Below are 20000 nucleotides of genomic sequence, written 5' to 3'. Positions count from 1 at the left end.
GCGTGGCTGGGGACGGCTTGGGGGTGGGACTGCGCAGGAGGCTGGAGGAGCCCCGCGGGACCCAGAGGCGGGGCGTCGGCCCCGGGACCGCTGCTGCTCCGGGGCGTGGCTGCTGCCGAGCATCTCCCAGCTCAGCCGAGCCCGTGCCCAGGCCACGCTTTGTTCCAGCCGCCGCCTCCTCTACCCTCCGGCGTCCGGAGCCATCCCTCGCCTGCTCGCTCTCTCCTTTCGCCCACTCCCTGCATCTGGGCCTGCATCACCTTTGCCAACCGCTGCCCCGATCCTGCCGACACTCCTCCCCCAAACTTCTGACCGGCACCCTTGCCTGGTACCCTTCTCTCCATTCCTCCCCCTCCATCTTCTTTCCCCGACCCCTCTCGGGTCCCTCTTTTCCCAAAACCCGGGTTTCTCCGCGTGGCCCCGCCTCCAGGCCGGGGATGTCCCCCGCGGCCCCGCGCCCATGGTCCTGACGCTGCTCCTCTCCGCCTACAAGCTGTGTCGCTTCTTCGCCATGTCGGGCCCACGGCCGGGCGCCGAGCGGCTGGCGGTGCCTGGGCCAGATGGGGGCGGTGGCACGGGCCCATGGTGGGCTGCGGGTGGCCGCGGGCCCCGCGAAGTGTCGCCGGGGGCAGGCACCGAGGTGCAGGACGCCCTGGAGCGCGCGCTGCCGGAGCTGCAGCAGGCCTTGTCCGCGCTGAAGCAGGCGGGAGGCGCGCGGGCCGTCGGCGCCGGCCTGGCCGAGGTCTTCCAACTGGTGGAGGAGGCCTGGCTGCTGCCGGCCGTGGGCCGCGAGGTAGCCCAGGGTCTGTGCGACGCCATCCGCCTGGATGGCGGCCTCGACCTGCTGTTGCGGCTGCTGCAGGCGCCGGAGTTGGAGACGCGTGTGCAGGCCGCGCGCCTGCTGGAGCAGATCCTGGTGGCTGAGAACCGGTGAGCGCGCCAGGCCGGGGTTGGGAGAGCGCCGCGTGGTGTGGACAGTTAAGCGCCTGCGTTCCCGTGTGCCTCGTGCCGTGCCTTTGCCTCCCTCACCTCTCTGCCTGCCTGCACTACATCTCTGTTAGGGATCAGCCTGTCTGTTTCACAGATAAGGAAACTGAGGCTTGGGAAAGTTTAGTGACTTGCTCAGTGGGTCACAGTGAACTAAGATTTGCTCCCAGGGCTAGTGGGGTGAGGAATGGAGTTACAGGACAGGAGTCCGTCCCTGGCTCTATGGATGGAGATGGCATCCTATTGCCAATTCTCCCTCTCCCCCGCCCCCCAAGCCCACAGCTCTCCTTCCCACCGGCTTGGGTTCCCTTCTATGACACCTTCTCTCGCCATCATCCCATCCCCCTCCCAATGAGAGAAGAAGGGAAACACAACGCTCAGAAAAGAGGGAGGGAGACCTCTCCTTTCCCTCCTCCCTAGGCTGTAAGGCGTGCTGGCCTGAGGCTGTTTACTCCCTTCTTGCCGCCCCAATCCAACTTCTGCTCCATCCTTCATTCTGGTTCTTGCAACAGGCCAGACATGATCTCATTCTGCAGCTGCTGATGGGAAACAATTTTCTGCTGGGAGGCATGGGTGGGGGAAGAGGACACCGGGGTGCAGAGCCCGGCAGGGACCAGGCAGAGTGTGTGTTCTCTCCCTTCACCCCACTTAGCACCAAGATGCCGCAAGAGGGTCAAACAGAGGCCTGGTTGCCACTCTTGCATGTCTCTTGGGATCTCTCCTGGAGTATGAAGACCTCCAAGGACTCACTTTCCCTCCCTTCTTATGCCAGAGCAGACCAAGCTGTCACACTCCAGTCTCATGCTGAAGTCTCCAGCTTCTCAAGCTTAGAAGAGTTTTTGGAAGAGTCACTTTCAGCTCATGCAGCTCTCACAAGTGTGAAGGGAGTGGGTTGGGGGTGTTTTCCTTGCCATTTTCGAAAAGAAAAAAATTACCTTGTGATTGGTGGAAAGATACAACTGTCAAAAATGCATGAATGAAGCAATTTAGGTTGGGAGACCAAGATAGGGTTCTGCTTATTTGGCAAGCCATTAACCTCCCATCTGACATCCGTTGCCATGATGGGGATAGGCCATGAATTTGGAGGGGGTAGCAAATAAAATATGTGCTCACTGGGTGTGGTGGGGTCAAGGCTGGTAGGTGTGCCCTGCAGGCTTGCTATGTGGAGTCAGGTAGCTATAACTACAATCCCTGGAGAGAGAGTACAGCCAGCAGCCCAAGGAGAGGAGGGCTGCAAGATGCAAACAGTACTGCTATATCTCAAGGTTAAAAATGGCAATTCTCACCTGGTTCAGAGTTGCCGAGAGAAGAGTCACTAACCAGTGTCCCTGGTCTCAAGAAACGCACGCTGGTCTCTTCAGGACCAAGGACAGAGCACAACGTGCGTGGTTGCTATCACAATACTTCCAAAGAAAGGCAGGATCCCCGCCAGGCGCCGTGGCTCACGCCTGTAATCCCAGCACTTTGGGAGGCCCAGGCGGGTGGATCACCTGAGGTCAGGGGTTCGAGACCAGCCTGAGCAACATGGTGAAACCCTGTTTCTACTAAAAAAAAAAAAAATACAAAAATTGGCTGGGCATGGTGGCGGGCATCTGTAATCCCAGCTACTGGGGAGACTGAGGTGGAAGAATCGCATAGAGCCCGGGAGGTGGAGGTTGCAGGGAGCCGAGATTGTGCCATTGCACTCCACCCCACGCTGGGTGACAGAGCAAGACTCGTCTCAAAAAAAAAAAAAAAAGGCACTGTCTATAATGCACTGTCTATAATCCTAGCACTTTGGGAGGCCAAGGCAGGCGGATCACCTGAGGTCAAGTGAAACACAAAAATTAGCCAGGCTTGGCGGTGGTGCGTGGTGTGTGCCTGTAACCCCAGCTACTCTGGAGGCTGAGGCGGGAGAATTGCTGGAACTCGGCAGGCAGAGGCTGCAGTGAGCTGAGAGCGCGCAACTGCACTCCAGCCTTGGCAACAGAGTGAGACTCCATCTCAAAAGAAAAAAGAAGGGGAGGGTCCCTGCACCCCTTGTAGGCTGCATGAGAATGGGGCTGGAAAGAAGAGAAGGGGAGTGACACACTGCGAATTTGTTTATGAAACGTTTTTCTCCTTCACCAACCAAGCCCCCAATGCCTCATCTCAAAGAAGGCTCTTCTGGGCAAGCATGGTGGCTCGTGCCTGTAATTCCAGCACTTTGGGAAGCTGAGGTGGGTGGATCACTTGAGGCCAGGAGTTCAAGACCAGCCTGGGCAACATGGCAAAAACCCATCTCTACAAAAAATATACAGATTAGCCGGGCGTGATGGCATGCACAGTCCCAGCTACTCAGGAGGCTGAGGTGGGAGGATGGCTTGAGCCCAGGAGGCGGAGGTCACAATGAGCTGAGATCATGCCACTGCTTTCCAGCCTCAGTGACAGAGCCAGACCTTGTCAAAAAAAACAAAAAACAAAGAACCAGTTCCATCAGTGTGCCTACCCCTTTTTGCCACTTCCCTCTTGCTTTCTTCTTCTCAGGATGATATTGCGCCCATTGTCAAGGAGCCTAGGTCACAGTTTTCCTGACTTCCAACTACCAGAAGTCCAACAGAATATGGCTCTTCAAATCTGGCCCCACAACACCCAGTGAGGGCCCCGTATGACTGCTAGCCCTCTATATTCACAGTCCACCCCCTTCAAGGGATCTTAATGAAGCTATCCTCAGAGTAGTTAAATGGCTTTCCCAGGAATATTCAATGAATAAATGGAGGAGACAGGTTTTTGAAATCACAGAAAGGCGGCCAGGAGCAGTGTCCCATGCCTGTAATCCCAGCACTTTGGGAGGCCCAGGCGGGCAGATTGCCTGAGGTCAGGAGTTCGAGACCACTCTGGCCAACATGGTGAAACCCCGTCTCTACTAAAAATACAAAAAAATTAGCCGGGCGTGATGACGTGTGCCTGTAATCCCAGCTACTACGGAGGCTGAGGCAGGGGAATTGTTTGAACCAGGAAGGTGGAGGTTGCAGTGAGCCAAGATCGTGCCACTGCACTCCAGCCTGGGCAAGAGTGAGACTCCATCTAAAAAAAAAAAAAAAATCACGAAAGCCATTGCACATAAATTCAAAAAAGTGGAAAAGCACACAAAAGGTATACAGTTAAAAGTTATTCTCAGCCAGGCATGGTGGCTCATGCCTGTAATCTCAGAACTTTAGGAGGCTGAGGCAGAAGGATTACTTGAGCCCAGGAGTTTGATTGAGACCAGCCTGGGCAGCATAGTGAGAGCCCTGTCTCTATTTTTTAAAATTAAATTAAACATTTTTTAAAAGTTCTTCTCAACCAGACCCCCTCTCTGGAGATAAACCACTATAACAAGTTTCTTGTATATCCTTCCAGAGAGAGTCTCTGCATATACAGGCATTTGCATATATATTATATAGACATGTTTGCAATATATATACAATCTTCACCTCCTTTGGAGCTGGGATTTGAATCCAGACCTGTGTAATTCTAAAATATGTGCCCATTTCACCAGACCCACAGCCTCTCAGACCACAGAAGAACTGGGAGCTGGGTGAGTAGTTATCACAAGAGTGCAGCACAGTTCCACTCTGTAAAGGTGCCAGGTGCATAGGGAAAAGTGAGGGCTGGGGCATCAGGAGACTCAAAATAAAGTCCTAGGTCTGAATTGATATGTTCCTGAGCAAGTCCTTCCCTTTGCTGGGCCTCAGGTAAGTCCTCTGAAAATGAGAGTGTTGGCTGGCCAGGGGCGGTGGCTCACGCCTGTAATCTCAGCACTTTGGGAGGCCAAGGCAGGCGAATCGTTTGAGGTCAGGAGTTCGAGACCACCTGGCCAACATGGTAAAACTCTGTCTCTACTAAAAATACAAAAAAAAAAAAAAAAAAAAAAAAAAAAGAGCCAGGTGTGGTTGTACGTGCCTGTAATCCCAGCTACTTGGGAGGCTGAGACATGAGAATCAGTTGAACCCAGGAGGTGGAGGTTGCAGCGAGCTGAGATTGCGCCACTGCACTCCAGCCTGGCTGACAGAGTGAGATCCTGTCAAGAAAAAAAAAGAAAAGAAAAAGAAAGTAAGGGTGTTGGATTAGATAATTTCCTTCTTATCTTTTGTTTTTGTTTTTGTTTTTTGTAGAGACAGGGTCTTTCTATGTTGCCCAGGCTGGTCTCAAACTCCTGGACTCAAGCAATCCTACTGCCTTGGCCTCCCAAAGTACTGGAATTACAGACATGAGCCACTGCATTCAGCCAGATTAAATAATTTTCTTATTTTATTTTTCATTTTTTGAGATGGAGTCTCCCTCTATCACCCAGGCTGGAGTGCAGTGGCACGATCTTGGCTCACTGCAACCTCTGCCTCCCAGGCTCAAGTGATTCTCATGCCTCAGCCTCCCGAGTAGCTGGGATTACAGGCACCTGCTACCACGCCCAGTTAGTTTTTGCATTTTTAATAGAGATGGAGTTTCACCATGTTGGCCAGGCTGGTCTCGAACTCCTGACCTCAAGTGATCTGCCCACCTCAGCCTCCCAAAGTGTTGGGATTACAAGCGTGAGCTACCACACCTGGCCACATTAGATATTTCTTAAGCATATCCTGGCTCTTATATTCTAGGCATTTATGCAGTCAGATGGCTAGAAACGCAAAATGAAGGTGAAGGATCTTGAACTCTGGAGACAGGCAGATCTGGGTTCAAATCTCAGCTGTGCCTCTCAGAAACTGTGTGACTCTGGGCATGTCACGTAACCTCTCTGAGTTTTGGTTTTCTCATTGGTAAAAGGAATAACTGGGCCAGGTGAGGTGGTTCACGCCTGTATTCCCAGCGCTTTGGGAGGCTGAAGTGGGAGGATTGTTTGAGCCCAGGAGTTTGAGACCAGCCTGGGCAATATAATGGGATCCTGTCTCTACAAAGTAAAAGAAAACAAAACAAAAAAAATCAGCCAGACATGGTGGTACATGCCTGTAGTCCCAGCTACTCAGGTGGCTGAGTTGGGAGGATGAATTTAACCTAGGTGGCCAAGGCTGCAGTGAGCTGTGAGCTTATGGCATGTTCCGGACTCAGGTAGGTTCTGCAGTGGACACAAAATCACATGCACTATGGTCACTGTGGTGCCCTTTGGGCAAGGACTCCATTGCTGGCTGGGCCTCTACCTCTTTGGCAGTAATGTCACCTGTGGAGGACATCACTTTTTTCTTTTAGACGGAGTCTCACTGTGTCACCTAGGCTGGAGAGCAGTGGTATAACCTCGGCTCACTGCAACCTCTGCCTCCTGGGTTCAAGTGATTCTCCTGCCTCAGCCTCCTGAGTAGCTGGGATTACAAGTGCACACCACTACACCTGGCTAATTTTTGTAATTTTAGTAGAGATGGGGTTTCACCATGTTGGCCAGGCTGGTCTTGAACTCCTGACCTCAAGTGATCCTCCTGCCTCAGCCTCCCAAAGTGCTGGGATTACAGGCATGTGCCACTGCGCCTGGCCATCTGTGGAAGACATCATTTGTGGAGGTCAGTAAGGCAGGAAGCCTGAACCTCTACCAGGATGTGGCAACTCTCCCACCTGCTCAGCAGGCCTCCAAGTTCTCTCTGTTGGATCTGTCCTCTCCACCACAGCCAGAGTGAATTTTCTAAAACCCAAATATGGCCAGGCCACTCCCCTCCCTGAGAGTTTTCAGTGGCTTCTCTTTGACATCAAGATAAAGTACAAATGCCTTGAGGTGCCTCAAAAGGCCCCCAGGTCCGATCTCTTTTCACACTCTCCCCTTGAATCTTCTGCCTCAGCCCTGGAAGTGTGGGCAGCTCCCCAAGTGCACCAGCTCTCCAACACCTCCAGCTCTTTGCATACACCTGTGCCTGAAATGCAACTGAAATGCAATCTCTCCTTCTCCTCCTGACTAGTGCCCACACTATTCTCTTGCCCTAACTCCATAAGGAACCATTCAGTATATCTAATGTGTATCTTTCTGTGTTCTGCTAAAACCTTTAAATCTTTATTCTTGGTCTTGTGTGCATGTATTTTTAATGTATATAAACAGTGCTGTGTCCTATAGCACATTCTATTTCTTACTTTTTCCCACTCAGTGTTGGGTTTTATTGGTTTTTTTTGTTTGTTTTTGTTTTTGTTTTTTTGTTTTTTGGGGTTTTTTTTTTTTGTTTTTTTTGAGACAGGGTCTTGCTCTGATGCCCAGGCTGGAGTGCAGTGGCCCAATCATGACTCGCTGTAGCCTCAGCCTACTGGGCTCAAACTATCATCCTGCCTCAGCCTCTCAGGTAGCTGGGACTACAGGCCTGTGCCACCATACATGGCTAATTTTTTTGATTTTGTAGAGACAGGGTTTTGCTATGTTGCCCAGGCTATGTTGTCCAGGTTCATGTTGCTGTGTTATCACCTGCTTAGTCACTTGGACCCCCCTGCAAATCCTACAGAGTAGGCACCTGCCCATGTTACCTGACTCTCCCCAAGCTTGATACTGATTGCCTCCAACTTCCTCACACTACAAATGACACTGCAGTGAACATCCTTGTCTAAGTGCTTTTCTCTATCTATATGACAGTCTCTTTGGGAGAGGTTGCCTGTATTGTTCAGCTTCTGATTTTGCCCATCTAACAGGTGTAAAGTGGTAGCTGGTTTTCTGTTTGCTTGTTTTCTGCCAGTGAACATTTTATTCAAGGTATGTGTGTGGAGAGTGGTCAGGGACAAAGGAGAGTGGGAATGGCCTTTGAAATAAAATAAAATGATTTAGGTGAAGAAACTCTAAGAAAGGGTAATTTTCTCCATTTAGATCTTTCTTTTTTTTTTTTTTTTTTTTTTTTTTGAGACGGAGTCTCGCTCTGTTGCCCAAGCTGGAGTGCAGTGGTGCCATCTCGGCTCACTGCAAGCTCCGCCTCCTGGGTTCACACCATTCTCCTGCCTCAGCCTCCTGAGCAGCTAGGACTACAGGCACCCGCCACCACGCCCGGCTAATTTTTTGTATTTTTAGTAGGGACAGGGTTTCACCATGTTAGCCAGGATGGTCTCGAGCTCCTGACCTTGTCATCCACCCGCCTCGGCCTCCCAAAGTGCTGGGATTACAGGCGTGAGCCACCGCACCCGGCCTAGATCATTTTAAGAAAGAAAATGACAGATAAGGTTTCTGGTCTATGGAACTAACAAACAAGTAGACTATTAATATAATATCAGATATTAAATGCCCTGAAGACAATAAAATAAGGTAATGAGTTAGAAAGTGATGGGGAAAAGCCTTTAGATTGGATGATTGGAAGGAAGTAACATTTGAGCAGACATTGGAATGACGAACCATGAAGAGGATTTTGTTGAAGAACATTTCAGGTAGCGATAGCTATTGTTTTAATTTTCATTTCTCTGATTACTAATGAGTTAGAGCATCTCTTTATCTGGTTTTTCAAATTTTGGATTTCCTCTTGTCAATTGCCTGTTTATGTCCTTTGCCCATTTTCTTTTGAATTTGTTGCCTTTTTCTTCTTGATTTGAATATTTGCTGATATAGTCTACATATAAACCCCTCATTGATTTTTTTCTTTTTTTTTTTTTTCTGTCTCTCTCTCTTTTTTTTTTTTTTTCTTTTGACACAGGGTCTCACTTTGTTGTCCAGGATGGTCTCAAGTGAGCCTCCCACCTTGGCCTCCATGTGCCAGGCATTGTGCCAAGCATTCTACAGGCATGAGCCACCTTGCCCAGCCTGGTTTTATATTTTCCCTTTTTGGTTTTAGACATTGCAATACCTCTGGCATTCTTTCTATTCCTCAAACACGTCAGCTCCTCTGCCCTCAGGCCTTCATTGTTGCTCCTCTCTCTGCCTGTTATGCTCCTCCCAGATATTTGCACACAGGGATTTCTTCACATTAAGCTTAGATGTCACCTCTTCCCACATACCCCTCCTTCAGGCACACGCCATTACATCATCCTGTTTTGCTAGCGCCAAGGCCCTATCACTACGATCTGGTTCACTCATTGTTTTCTTGTCTATGTCTTCCTCCATCGCCCTGAGGATAAGCTCTGGCCAGTCTCTGTTAAACCTCAGCCCCTAGTGCAGTGCCTGGCACAGGGGACGTCCTCAGGAAGCATCTGTTGAATGAATGAATAGATATGCCCCGGTCATGGGCCATGGAGTGAGGAAAAGGCAAGGCTAAGAGTGGTGTGCTTCAAGTGACACTTCAAATTAGGACAAGTTAATATTTGTTGAGTTTTTACCGTGTGCCAGGCATTGTGCCAAGCACTCTATAAGGCTTATCTCATTAGTCCTGATAATAATCCTATGAGGCAGGTATTTCTATTTTCTATTTATGAGATAAGGAAAGCAAGGTAGAGAGATAAAGGAAGCTGCCCAAAAGTCTCCTTTATCCCAGTTAGAAAACGGGCTGAGAAGAAACCAGGACCCAAGGGATCTGCTCCTGAGCTGAGGCTCTTAGCCACCACACATACTGCCTCTCAAGGGGAGGAGGGAGGGGGACAACGGCTATGGCCAGAATAGAGCACCCTTAGAATCCGAGAAGTGGGGTCCTCCCAGGGGAGGAGGTGAGGGTGGGGAGCAGGGAGGGGAATGCTCTCCCCTATATGAGGCCGGTGAGGCCCAGAGAGGGTTAGTGACCAGGCCCCAAACGGTCAAGCCAAGCTCCCCAAGCTGCGGCAATTCTACTGTCCCCTTCCACTTTCACTGGGCAGAGACCGCGTGGCGCGCATTGGGCTGGGCGTGATCCTGAACCTGGCGAAGGAACGCGAACCCGTAGAGCTGGCACGGAGCGTGGCAGGCATCTTGGAGCACATGTTCAAGCACTCGGAGGAGACATGCCAGAGGCTGGTGGCGGCCGGCGGCCTGGACGCGGTGCTGTATTGGTGCCGCCGCACGGACCCCGCGCTGCTGCGCCACTGCGCGCTGGCGCTGGGCAACTGCGCGCTGCACGGGGGCCAGGCGGTGCAGCGGCGCATGGTAGAGAAGCGCGCAGCCGAGTGGCTCTTCCCGCTCGCCTTCTCCAAGGAGGACGAGCTGCTTCGGCTGCACGCCTGCCTCGCAGTAGCGGTGTTGGCGACTAACAAGGAGGTGGAGCGCGAGGTGGAGCGCTCGGGCACGCTGGCGCTCGTGGAGCCGCTTGTGGCCTCGCTGGACCCTGGCCGCTTCGCCCGCTGTCTGGTGGACGCCAGCGACACAAGCCAGGGCCGCGGGCCCGACGACCTGCAGCGCCTCGTGCCGTTGCTCGACTCTAACCGCTTGGAGGCGCAGTGCATCGGGGCTTTCTACCTCTGCGCCGAGGCTGCCATCAAGAGCCTGCAAGGCAAGACCAAGGTGGGTGCAGATGTGGGGTTGGGTGGATCAGGGGTTAGAGAGCCTTTGGGAAGGTTTCCCAGAGGAAGTCACATTCAACCGGGTCTTGAAATACACATCAGAATTAGATGAAGCAAGACAAAGGAGGAGCGGGCCAATCATTTTGGCGTTGAAGGCAAAACCCGAAGTTTGGACTTGGTTTTGGGGGCAAGAGGAAGACACTAAGAAGCTTTTAAGCAAGGGGACACTTGTGTTTTACAAAGATCATCCTAGCTGCTGTGTGGAAAGGGGCTTGGCAAGGGTGAGGACGGAGGCGAGGCAACCCAATAAAAAACTATGACTTGCAGGGGTGGGCGTTGGGGGAAGGGGGAGACAGCGATGCCAGTGGCAGAGAGCAGATTCAAGAGATGTTTAAGAGATGGAGTTAGCACTTGGTGGCTGGGAGAAGGAGAAAGAGGAGCTGAGGATGACTCCTGGCCCTGAACATAGGCAATGAATAAAGTGAACTGGGTGAGAGACAAGTGGAAGTGGGGAAGGGGAAGAAAGTGACTTTTGCAGGACATATGGAGTTTGAGATGCCTGAGAGACGCCCAGCTGGGGAGCTTCAGTGGGTAGTGTAGCCTTTTGAGTCTGGAGTCAAGATGGCTGTTAGAGACAGAGGCTTGGGGCTTGGGACAGGACATCAGTGTGTCAGCCAGATAACCCCCATCGGAGTCCCAAGGGGTCCTCATGTCCAGGGTCTAATCCACCAGTGACCTTTGCCCACTGCTTTAACTTGCTGTGTGACCTTGAGCACCTGGCTTCCCCTCTCTAGGCCTCTATCTGGGCCTCATTTTTATCTTCTAGAAAATTCAGTAAATTGGGCCACAGCAGCAGTTCTTACCCTAGATGTGGGATAGTTTTAGCACCACAAGTTTGTGGATTGTACTTTTTGGAAACAGAGTTCTACTATATTGCCTAGGCTGGCATCAAACTCTCAGGCTCCAAGTGATCCTCTCTGCCTCAGCCTCCCAAGTAGCTGGGACTACAAGCACGCACCACATCACCCAGCTGGGCTTTGTTTTTAAAATGTTACAGGTCGAAGATTCTCCCTACAATGTCACTCTCTCTTCTTTGCATTTTTTTGTGGAGGCTTGGAGGTTGGTGATAGCTGGTGCACAGAGACGTGGTGCATACCCCATGACCCATCTTGTCTGTACCCCAGCTGTCATCTGGGGGTGCTCAAAGGAGTGTGTCTTACAGATGATTGTCACCCATCATGTATGTCCCTGCGGATCAAAAAGAGACTGCTGGCTGGGTGAGGTGGTTCATGCCTGTAATCCCAGCACTTTGGGAGGCCGAGGCAGGTGGATCACTTGAGGTCAGGAGTTCAAGACCAGCCTGGACAACATGGTGAAACTCTGTTCCTACTAAAAATACAAAAATTAGCTGGGCATGGTGGCAGGTGCCTGTAATCCCAGCTACTCGGGAGGCTGAGGCAGAAGAATCACATGAACCTGGGAGGCAGAGGTTACAGTGAGCTGGAATCGCGCCACTGCACTCCAGCCTGGGCTACAAAGTGAGGCTCCATCTCAAAAAAGAAAAAGAAAAAGGAGACTGCTATGTTAGGGGGGTCTCTGGGGCCTCTTTCAACATCCAGTGTTCTAGGAACTTCTGATTCTTCTCTCTGCACTCCAGAGCTGGGTCAGGGAGGACCTGCTCTACAAGGCAGGTCATTTTGCTTAGGGAGAAGGGTCTTAAAGGAAGTAGGGAGTGAGGACCCCAAGGATAGGATCTGGGCCGCAACCATGATCACCAGCCTGTCACCCCTTTCCCATCGAGGCCAAGTGAGTGTAGTTCAACAAAGACATCTCGAGTCCCAGTCTGTGTCCTTCATCGTGCCAGATGCAGGTTTCCAGTAGTGACTAAGATATGTCCTCAGCTTATACTCCAGTGGAACTTGCATTGTCAACCAGTGACAGTGGCATTCAGAGTGTGGTATAAGACCTCATTGGAGGTGTGGGCTAGGATGTGGGGGAATCAGAGCAGGCTGCATGAAGGAGGTGCTGATCAATTTGGATTCTGGTGGATGAGTAGGCTTTCCGTGGAGTGAGAGGATTCCCATGAGCAGACTGGAAGAACTAAGGATTTGGAAACATAGTGGGCCGAGACCCAGAGGTGTGAAAGCCTTGGAATGTGTGCATGTGCATGTGTGTGAAGTGTAAGTTAGTGGAAGGTGAGGTGAACTGGGAGTGATGGGCAGCTGCACTGTGCCCTGCCTGGCGCTATGCTGAGAGCTCAACTTTATTCCAGGGCCGGTGGATGCTGTAGAAGGGATATAAAGGAGGGATAGGCCCCTCCGCCCCCAACCCATCCGAGTCAGGACCTGGTCAAGAATTGAGAGAACTTCAGAAGGGGGAATCCGCAGGACCCCATGACTTAGTGGCTGAAGGTGGGGCCAGGGCAGATGGAGGGACTTTGGGTTGTGAGAAGAGACAAGGAAAGTGACTGGGCACGTGTGGGAGCACCTGGAGAGCTGGTGGGACCTACAGCCCTCTCCCCACTCCCTCCCTAGGTGTTCAGCGACATCGGCGCCATCCAGAGCCTGAAACGCCTGGTTTCCTACTCTACCAATGGCACTAAGTCGGCGCTGGCCAAGCGCGCGCTGCGCCTGCTGGGCGAGGAGGTGCCACGGCCCATCCTGCCCTCCGTGCCCAGCTGGAAGGAGGCCGAGGTCCAGACGTGGCTGCAGCAGATCGGTTTCTCCAAGTACTGCGAGAGCTTCCGGGTAGAGTCGCGTGGGATACGCCTCCCCCGAGTCAGAGCGGGCGCCCTGTGCACAGGGACTGCGTTCCCTCCCCGCCTCGCACTCCCGCGGCGCCAGGGTGGCTTTTGGGGGCAGGGAGCCTGTACGCAGCCACCCTTGGAGTCACTCGGCTCTGATCTAGGTCCCATCCGCCTCCTCCACGCCATCTCCAGTTCCTTCCCTTGCATCTTGTGCTCGAGGTCCAAGGGCGGAGTAGCGAAGCCCTTCCTGACACCCGACTCCTCCCCCAGGAGCAGCAGGTGGATGGCGACCTGCTTCTGCGGCTCACGGAGGAGGAACTCCAGACCGACCTGGGCATGAAATCGGGCATCACCCGCAAGAGGTACGGAGCCTCCTGCCCGCCGGACCCCAGCTAGGTCTAAATAAGCCCCCTCTCCGCCCGCAGCCCGTCCAAGTCTGGACCTCAGCGTCTTCTCCTCCGTGGGGTGCAGGTTCTTTAGGGAGCTCACGGAGCTCAAGACCTTCGCCAACTATTCTACGTGCGACCGCAGCAACCTGGCGGACTGGCTGGGCAGCCTGGACCCGCGCTTCCGCCAGTACACCTACGGCCTGGTCAGCTGCGGCCTGGACCGCTCCCTGCTGCACCGCGTGTCTGAGCAGCAGCTGCTGGAAGACTGCGGCATCCACCTGGGCGTGCACCGCGCCCGCATCCTCACGGCGGCCAGAGGTCAGCCCGCTCACCCGGGACCCAGCCCCAGCCCCAGCCCCAGCCACGGCCCTGGAAGGGTGAGGGGAGACACGGGGTGGAGCCTTCCAGCCTCACCGTGGATTGATTGAGCACAAACATGGGTCACACTGGGCTCTGAGGATGTAAAGATGAATACGTTGCACTTTACCTCAAGAAGTTCCCAGTCTGAGGTGGGTAGGCGGTGGGAGGAAGGAGGGTATTAAACAGGCAAGCGGCCCCGGCAGGAAGCTACCCAGGTCTCCAGTGGGAGCACAGAGGAAGCCCAGCCCACCCCATCCACCCAGGTCTAGATTTCAGAGAGGACAGGATGCCTGACCATGTCTTGAGAGATGCACTGGCGGGGAGGGGTGGCAACAGGAAGGGCAGCCCAGGCAGAGGCAGCGGCCTATGGAGAGTCCATGCAGTGGGGTGTAGGCGGGAAGGGTGTGCGTATGTGTGTTATCCTGTTGGCCAACAGCTTACAAAATTTGGGTCTAGAGGTGGTTTAGAGTGAATTCTAGGCCTCTAGCCACCCTCCTTATTTACTAATTTATTTTTACTTACTAATTTACTACCTAGCTAATCTTTATTGTCAATTACAAGGTACTCTGTTTGGTTTTTAAGATATTATCCCATCAGTCTCTATATTGATTCTATGCAATGAGTGTTCAGTTTTTAAAATCAACCTTAAAGAACTCTTGAAAGAATAAAAAGAGGAGTAAGCGTCCAGTTTGAGGGCCGGGCACCGTGGCTCATGCCTGTAATTCTAGGACTTTGAGAGGCCAAGGCAGGCGGATCGCTCAAGTCCAGGAGTTTGAGACCAACCTGGGAAACATGGTGAAAGCCCATCTCCACTAAAAGCACAAAAAAATACAAAAAATTAGCTAGGTGTGGTGGCGCATACCTGTAGTCCCAGCTACTTGGGAGGCTGAGGTGGGAGGATCACCTGAGCCCAGGAAGTTAAGGCCGCAGTGAACTGTGATCAGGTCACTACACTCCATCCAGCCTAGGCAGCAGGAGTGAGACCCTATCTCAAAAAAGAAAAAAAGTATCAGTTTGAGGAGTTTTGAAAGACATCTGTGTGACCCCCTACCCCCACCCCCACCATCATCATTAAAGATATAGAATATTTCCATCATGGGTGTTCCTTTTAAAGATAATGAAACTAACATTTAAAGAATTCAAATACATTTCCCATGGTCATAAAAGTCATTAGATGGCAAAACTGGGACTTGAGCCCTTGTCTTTCTGCTTCATAAACAAACAAATGTTGTCTATGAGGGTTATGTCTAAATATTATAAGAAGATGAATTCTTTTCATTTTATCCTTTCATTCAGCAATTACAGACTAAGCACCCACAAGACACAAGGGACTGAGCTTTGGCTGCATTCTTATGCTTCAACCAGAGCAGGTTGGCTTTTATTATTTTTACATTGCAGCTCCCATTAAAACTTCAAGATTTCATTTTTATTTTAATTAATTAATTTGAGACAAGGTCTCATTCTGTCACCTAGGCTGGAATGCAGTGGCGCAATCACAACCCACTGAAGCCTCAACCTCCCGGGCTCAAGTGATTCTCCCACCTCACCTCCCAAGTAGCTGGGACCACAGGTGCGCAACACCACACCCAGCTAATTTTTGTATTTTTTGTAGAGACAGGGTTTCACTATCTTGCCCAGGCTGTTCTCAAACTCCTGGCCTCAAGCAGTCTTCCCAACTTAGCCTCCCAAAGTGTTGAGATTACGGGCGTGGGCCACAGCACCCAGCGCAAGATTTCATTTTTAAACAACAGGAAAATCCTAGGGCAAAAATAGCTTACAAAAAATAGTTTGTATAGTGAGTAGGGAGCCATGCATAGTTTTTAAGTGGGAGGAATGACATGCTCAGATTTGGATTTTAGAAAGATGTTCTGGTAGCTGTGGTAAATGGACTACACTGGGCAATTCTTTTCTTTTCTTTTCTTTTCTTTTCTTTTCTTTTCTTTTTTTTTTTTAGTCAGAGTCTCACTCTGTCGCCCAGGCTAGAGTGTGGTGGTGCATTCTTGGCTCACTGCAACCTCTGCCTCCTGGGTTCAAGTGATTCTCGTGCCTCAGCCTCCCAAGTAGCTAGATTACAGACATGTGCCACCATGCCTGGATAATTTTTTGTAAAGACAGGGTTTCACCATATTGGCCAGGCTGGTCTCGAACTCCTGGCCTCAAGTGATCCACCCACCTTGGCCCCCCACAGTGCTGGGATTACAGGTGTGGGCCACTGCCCCTGGCCTAGACTGGGCAATTCTAGCTGGGTTTGGGGAGGCCATTGAGGAGGTCGGCATTGGAAACCTGAGCCAGGGAAGGGCCCGGAGGCTGGAGTCCAGTATGTTTAGTAGGTAGAATCCTCAGAATGCGGTGCCTGGCGCTTAGCACTGAGCGTGGCTCCAGAGGAGCAGAGTGCTGTCTGTTTTACTCACTGCTGAATCTCAAGCACTGAAGACAGTCCTGGCACACAGCAAGCGCTTAGGAAGTATTTGTTGAATAAATTAAATGGGAGGCAGGAGTTGAGGCTGATACCCAGGTGTCTGGCTTTGGTGGGAAATAGGGAAGAAGGAATGAGGGGGAGATTTGGGGTGTGTTGAATTTGGAGTGATTGTGGGCAGCTGGCTGTTCAGGTCTGGAGTTCCAGAGAGAGGTCAGGGCTGGAAGTGCATGCATATCAATGTCCCCAGAACACAGTGCCTGCCTCCTAAGAGGAACCCAACAATAACATGACCTTCCTCCTGTAGGCCCCATTTCTCCTTTTTGGGGCAGGCCACCTTTCCCAGGCTGGGCTGAGAGGGCTTGGTGGACTGGGGACTAAGTCCACAAGGGATGATATACCTGACAGTGAGTGATGCGGAGGGGCCACCCTCACCATGCTGCCTATTGCCCACTTCAGAAATGCTACACTCCCCGCTGCCCTGTACTGGTGGCAAACCCAGTGGGGACACTCCAGATGTCTTCATCAGCTACCGCCGGAACTCAGGTTCCCAGCTGGCCAGGTGAGGAGGGGCGGGCGGGCAGCGACGGGGCATGGGGACAAGGCTGTGGCACTGACACAGGACTTACTTTCAGTCTCCTGAAGGTGCACCTGCAGCTGCATGGCTTCAGTGTCTTCATTGATGTGGAGAAGCTGGAAGCAGGCAAGTTCGAGGACAAACTCATCCAGAGTGTCATGGGTGCCCGCAACTTTGTGTTGGTGCTATCACCTGGAGCACTGGACAAGTGCATGCAAGACCATGACTGCAAGGATTGGGTGCATAAGGTAGGTGCCCGCCTATGCTTCTGCGGTCCCAGCATTGGCCTGTGGTCCAGAAGATAGAGTCGTCTTCTATTCCTTCTTGTCTGCACATCCCAGCACACTTAGCCCTGAAGCACCTCCTTGGCCCAGCTGGAAGTCAGGAACCACAGCTCTGACTGTAATAGGACTTTAGCAAACCACAAGGGACAAGAGACTAGGCTTTGGCTCTCTGAGCCTCAGTTTTCTTTTTCTTTTTCTTTTTCTTTTTTTTTTTTTTTTTTGTTTTTGAAGTAGAGTCTCACTCTGTCACTCAGGCTGGAGTGCAGTGGCGTGATCTTGGCTCACTGCAAGCTCCACTTCCCGGGTTCACACCATTATCCTCCCTCAGCCTCCCGAGTAGCTGGGACTACAGGTGCCCGCCACCACGCCTGGCTAATTTTTTTGTATTTTTAGTCGAGACAGGGTTTCACCGTGTTAGCCAGGATGTGAGCCTCAGTTTTCTTATCTGCAAAATGGGGTAACTTACCTGTTCCACTCACCTTGTAGAACTGTTGTGAGGATCAGAGAGACATAAAAATGCTTTGAAAAATAAATTCCATGAGAGACAGGAGAGCATAGCGACAGGCAGAATGGAATAGTTGTTGAGAGCTCAAAACCGAGAGTTTGAATCCTGGCTCTGGCCTTGGGCAAGTTACTTAACCCCGATAAGCTTCATATTTATTTCTGGAAAGAGGGTATAATAATAGTATCTAACTCCCTAGAACATTGTTATAAGGATTAAAAAAGCCAAAATTTGTAAAGTGCTTAGCAGAATGGCTGGCACATAGTAACTGCTCAATAATGGTAGCAATTATTATTATTAATATAATTATTATAACTACTATATCTGTTTAATTCATCATTGTATTTTCAGTGCCTGACGCATTGTAGGAACTTATTGAATACTAACAGAATGCACTGATGGATAGCTCCGTATTGCATCTTCAGGTTATTAATCATTAATCGGTCAGTAGGAATTGGAGTTGGGGCTGAGGGATGCAGTAGTCATCTAAGAGACAGGATGAGACAAGCAGTCAGCTCAGAGACAAGAATATGCCCACGGGGCTGGGCACAGTGGTTCACACCTGTAATCCCAGCACTTTGGGAGGCTGAGGCAGGAGGATCACTTGAGGTCAGGAGTTCGAGACCAGCCTGGGCAACATGGTGAAACCTTGTCTCTACTAAAAAAATACAAAAATTAGCCAGGCATGGTGGCGCACACCTGTAATCCCAGCTACTCAGGAGACTGAGGCAGGGGAATTGCTTGGGCCCAGAAGGCGGAGATCACACCACTGCACTCCAGCTTGGGCAACAGAGTGGGACCCTGTCTCAAAATGACTAGATCGCATACAAGTTGGTGTAAATGCTGAGCCAGGTAAGCAAACCTCTTGCTTGCCACAGGGGTTTGGAGAAGGGAGAGAGCATCAAGGTGTCAACGAAAAGAGTCAGACTCTATGAGCGACCATGGCCTGTGACACAGCCCTCAGGAGACCCTGAGAACACGTGCCCAAGGTGATCAGGGCACAGTTTGGTTTTATTTTATACATTTTTGGGAGACACGAGACATCAATCAATACATTTAAGATGTACATTGGTTTGGTTCAGAAAGGCAGGACAGCTCAAAGCAGGGGCTTCCAGGCTATAGGTAAATTTTAAATGTTTCCAGTTGATAATTAGTTGAGTTTATCTGAAGACCTGGGATCAATAGAAAGGAAATGTTTAGGTTAAGATAAAGGGTTGTGGAGACCAAGTTTTATTGTGCAGAGGAAGTTCTCAGGGCAGACTTCAGAGGGAGTAGGTTATAAAATGTTTCTTATCAGACTTAAAAGGGTGCCTGGCTCTTTGCTGATTATCTCCTGAGTCTGGAAAGAAAAAGAAAAAAATGGGGGGAAGGGGATTCTCTATAGAATGTGGCCTTTTCCCACAAGAGACAAACTTGTGGAGCAATTTCAAGATATGGCAGGGAAATATATTTGGGGTTAAAATATTTTTATTTCCTCCCTTATTATGTGATGTTATGCTAGAGTCAGGTTAGAAAGCAGACCACGCTATACAGGGTTAAAATTAAAACCTCCTCCGATAAGACTTTATGGTTTGTAGGGCATGACTCCCTAGGCTCCTTAGGTAGGAATTTGGGCGAGATAAAAAAAAAAAAAATCAGAGTTTAGTCCTCAGAGGACTGGAATAATCAGGGAAGACTTCATGGAGGAAGCAGGTCTTGAGAAGAATCTTAAGAATCTGGGTAAGTGGAAGAGAAGGCATCCCAGGCCAGGGTAACAGCATGAGCAAAGGAATAAAGGTAGGGAGGAGAACAGTGCTGAAAGCCCACATACATCTTGGTACTGCTTTCTCCATATCACAGATGAAGAAACTGAGGCCCAGAAAAGTAGAATAATGTTCCCCTGGCTGCACTACTAGTGTAGAAATCAGAAAAGCTAGGCTTCAAATTCCATCTGTCTGACTCCAAAGCTCATCACTTTCCCAAGATCCACACTGCATTCTATGGCACAGCTCTGAGGGGGTGTGAGGGGAGGTGATGGGGTAGGGCTGGATTCGGTTGACACCAGAGATGATTGTATCTCTTCACAACTCCACATCCAGTGATGTCATGTTGGTAGCTTGACATCAGCCATGGTGGGAGTATTTACACCAAGGAAATTGGCAACCACTACAAATCAAAGTTTTGTTTGTTTGGTTGATTAGCTGGTTGGGTTTTCTTCCCCCATGAATAGCTAGTTATTATAAAGTTACCAGCACACCACTGGCTGGATAAGAACTATGGAAACCAGGTAAAGGAGTGTCTAAAGGCAGGAGAAGACCTGTGCTTAAAGCACTGGAAATCAAGGAGCCCATGAAGGAGAAGATGCCAGGGCAGTGGGTCTTAGGATGAAGGCTCTGACACTGGAATGCAGTCCACATGGAGTTTGGAGTCAAGCCCCAGAGGCCATGTAGGAGGGGCTGAGTACTAGGCCTGGTTTGGGGAGGG

The 20000-nt window shown here is 50.9% G+C and overlaps 1 protein-coding gene across 4 annotated transcripts in view; it reads left to right on the top strand.

Annotated features, from left to right (window-relative positions):
* The first annotated feature begins 460 nt into the window (after positions 1-460).
* The window catches only part of SARM1 (sterile alpha and TIR motif containing 1), a 26218-nt gene continuing 6678 nt past the window's right edge, over positions 461-20000 (top strand). For 2 of the 4 annotated variants that reach the window (XM_063706568.1, XM_004042049.5), the window contains exons 1-7: positions 461-930; positions 9646-10264; positions 12798-13010; positions 13280-13371; positions 13481-13716; positions 16634-16736; positions 16810-16999. In XM_063706568.1, coding sequence (XP_063562638.1) covers positions 461-930; positions 9646-10264; positions 12798-13010; positions 13280-13371; positions 13481-13716; positions 16634-16736; positions 16810-16999 — 1923 coding nt within the window. Of the gene's footprint in view, positions 931-9645; positions 10265-12797; positions 13011-13279; positions 13372-13480; positions 13717-16633; positions 16737-16809; positions 17004-20000 lie in introns of those variants that run through there. The other 2 variants (XM_063706569.1, XM_063706570.1) reach the window with 2 other exon arrangements.

Source organism: Gorilla gorilla, chromosome 4 (assembly GCF_029281585.2).
Source record: "Gorilla gorilla gorilla isolate KB3781 chromosome 4, NHGRI_mGorGor1-v2.1_pri, whole genome shotgun sequence".
Classification (NCBI taxonomy): Eukaryota; Metazoa; Chordata; class Mammalia; order Primates; family Hominidae; genus Gorilla; species Gorilla gorilla.
Note: the sequence above shows the minus strand (reverse complement) of the source record. Positions and strands in the feature narration are given on the sequence as shown.